At 37.5% G+C, this 2,619-nt stretch overlaps 1 protein-coding gene across 1 annotated transcript; it reads right to left on the bottom strand.

Moving 5' to 3' along the window:
* Positions 1-403: 403 nt before the first annotated feature.
* On the bottom strand, positions 404-1,455 carry LOC107867812 (V-type proton ATPase subunit D; the record flags this gene model as incomplete). The annotated part of the gene is given in 1 exon segment (XM_047411890.1): positions 404-1,455. A coding segment is annotated over 1 exon segment (786 nt). The 3' UTR covers positions 404-661.
* Between the last annotated feature and the right edge of the window lie 1,164 nt (positions 1,456-2,619).

Genomic DNA, 2,619 nt, shown 5'->3' with positions numbered 1-2,619 from the left:
GGAGAAATGCAAGAAAAGAAGCTATCTGAAAGCATGAAGCAAACCTACAACTTCACGGAATAAGCAAATGAATTCAAAAGGAAAATGTGTAGGAGGAACCATAAAACTTATGCACATTTTATGGTGCTTTCCTCTTTACCAAATACAGCGTACTCAATATACCCATACAAAAGGATTATGGGAACTAATAGACTTAGAACAAGTTTATCCCCAGAAAGCTGAGAAATTTTTTGGTACATCTGCATCCCCACCTCAATCCTTCGAAGGAAGGTAGTTTTCAATGTGTTTTTGCTTTTGGGTGCAGTGTCCATGTAACGGGAGAGAATGTTATCTTTTTGGGTGCAGTGTCCATGTAACGGGAGAGAATATTATCAAATACATGACACAATTTTGTGACAGCAAAGAAGATAAGCTTTTCAGTGTTCAAAATAAAATTTCCATCCAACAGCTCTCCCAGGGAAAACAAGTACAAGGATGTCATTGAATCAAAAAATTGAAAAAAAAACACATAACTAGCCAATGAGGCAGCTCCCCATAGAGCTCACTAAGTACAAACATGCATAGAGCTCTTATTGGACAAGGAAAATATCTCAATCCGAGAATATTATCCATTCCTATATTAGACAATAAACATAACTTATATAAAAAGCTGACCTCCTAATCAGAAAATAATGTCCTCATCTCTCTGTGAAGAGTGGGACAGTAAGTTATGGGCTGAACGAAGTGTAATACCTCTCTTCAAAGAAATTTCTTCGGCAGCCTTCTCCTCTACATATAGCCTGGCAGCGGCCGCCTGTTTCTCTACCTCCCTCTTCTTGTAACCTTGTATCTTCTTCAGACGGAAAAAGTCTTCCCTTTCCAATTCATCAAGTTCCCCCTTGATGTAAGTAACTGTATTCTCCAACCGAGGCTTCACAACATTCTCCAAGGCGTTGACCCTCCGATTTGTGGTTTTGATTGCCTCATCGAGAGTCAAGAATGATGTTTGCAGCGACGCAAGCTCAACAAGCAATTCAATAGATTTCACATAAGCAGCACGGCAGGCTTGTACCTGTTGCCCCCCTCTAGCTAATCCAGTCAGGTCATTCTTGGTCTCTCCTTCAGAGAAATGCTCAAATTTGGGGAGCTTCACCCCAGCAATATTTTCCTGTCGAGATCGAACTTTAAGAGTTGCATTCTGGACATTTTCAAGGACAACGTGCTTGATGTTCTCACCAGCAGAATATTTTGCCTCTGTCAGAGCAAAGGAGGAATTTTTCATGACATCTCCCATTGATTCCTTTGTTGATACTATTTTCTTTAAAATCTGACGGAACTGCACAGTCAAAGCATCACTTTTCTTTTTCAGTAAAGCATGGCCTCTTGTTGCTCCAACAAGGCGAGCTTTAATAACTCCAAGCATCGTAACTGTGGGAACAACATTCAAACGCTGACTTTGCCCGGACATTTTGCCAACCTACTTAGCTGAAAAGAAGAAGTGAGGACATAGTTTTCATATCAAAAAAATATCCCTTAAATATAAGACACAATATTGGAAATGAGAGTAATCAAACATCATAATGACGCTGTCAGTTGGGTTTTTCATTTTCCTATGGGCAAAGTGGTCCTTAGATACGTTTATTTGATGTCATGAACCAAAAAAGTCATTAATTTAATTTTCACGGATAACCAAACTGGCCAGATCTACGCTCCACTAACGATTATTAAAATTTACAGAAGAAAAAAAATTAGTTATCAAAGATGCTAATATTTATTTCTTTTACACACTACCCCAATCTCAATGTTTTTAGGCATGCCAATTGATTAAGATGGTTAAAGTGAAAATGATTCGAAGTTGAATTCATCATCAGAACAACGACTTATAGCTCTCTTTTACTTTTTTAGCCAAAGTCAATAGTTATGATTACAAGAAGGGAATTTGTGAATGAATTCATATCATTGACTTCTGATTCGTTCTGGCAAAAGGTAAGAATTCAACGATAAACATTTCAGTGCTACACCCTTTTTTCCCTTATTAAGAGAAATTTTAAGGATAGGTCAGCAAACCAGCATAACTTAAGAGCAATCACAATATTGGAATAAGTAACAAGATCAAACATTAATTCAAGATTTTAATAATCTACGTTGCTGCTTTTTCTTTTTAAATGACGGTGGTGTTTGGGCCAGTTTGCGTGCACCTCAATTATTCCACCTAACACCTACTACCTCCCAGTAGCACATGCTTAGGCAGTTTTACGGAACAAAGTATCCAATTGCAAATCCACAAGTGGGGTTCTGAGAAGAGTAGTGTGTATATAAACCTTACCATTACCTTGGGAGATAGAGAGGTTGTTTCCGATAGACCCTCAGCTCAACTAAAAGCAGATCGAAGAAAAGAAACAACGATAGAGAAGAACCCAAGCCAATGCTAAATAAGGAAGACAAAGCATACTAAATATAACAATCACTAGAACAAAATTCGATAGTTTAAGTAGTACAAACATTAAATAGTAACAGAAATGGAATTACAAAAAACTACCACAGTAATACTAGGACTATTAAGACCGTAAGCTCTAAATTAGCAAGGTTTCCACAGTAGCAGAACACAATGGACGGATCTTTTTCTGTTTTATTTAACAA

This window comes from Capsicum annuum, chromosome 4 (assembly GCF_002878395.1).
Source record: "Capsicum annuum cultivar UCD-10X-F1 chromosome 4, UCD10Xv1.1, whole genome shotgun sequence".
Lineage (NCBI taxonomy): Eukaryota > Viridiplantae > Streptophyta > Magnoliopsida > Solanales > Solanaceae > Capsicum > Capsicum annuum.
Note: the sequence above shows the minus strand (reverse complement) of the source record. Positions and strands in the feature narration are given on the sequence as shown.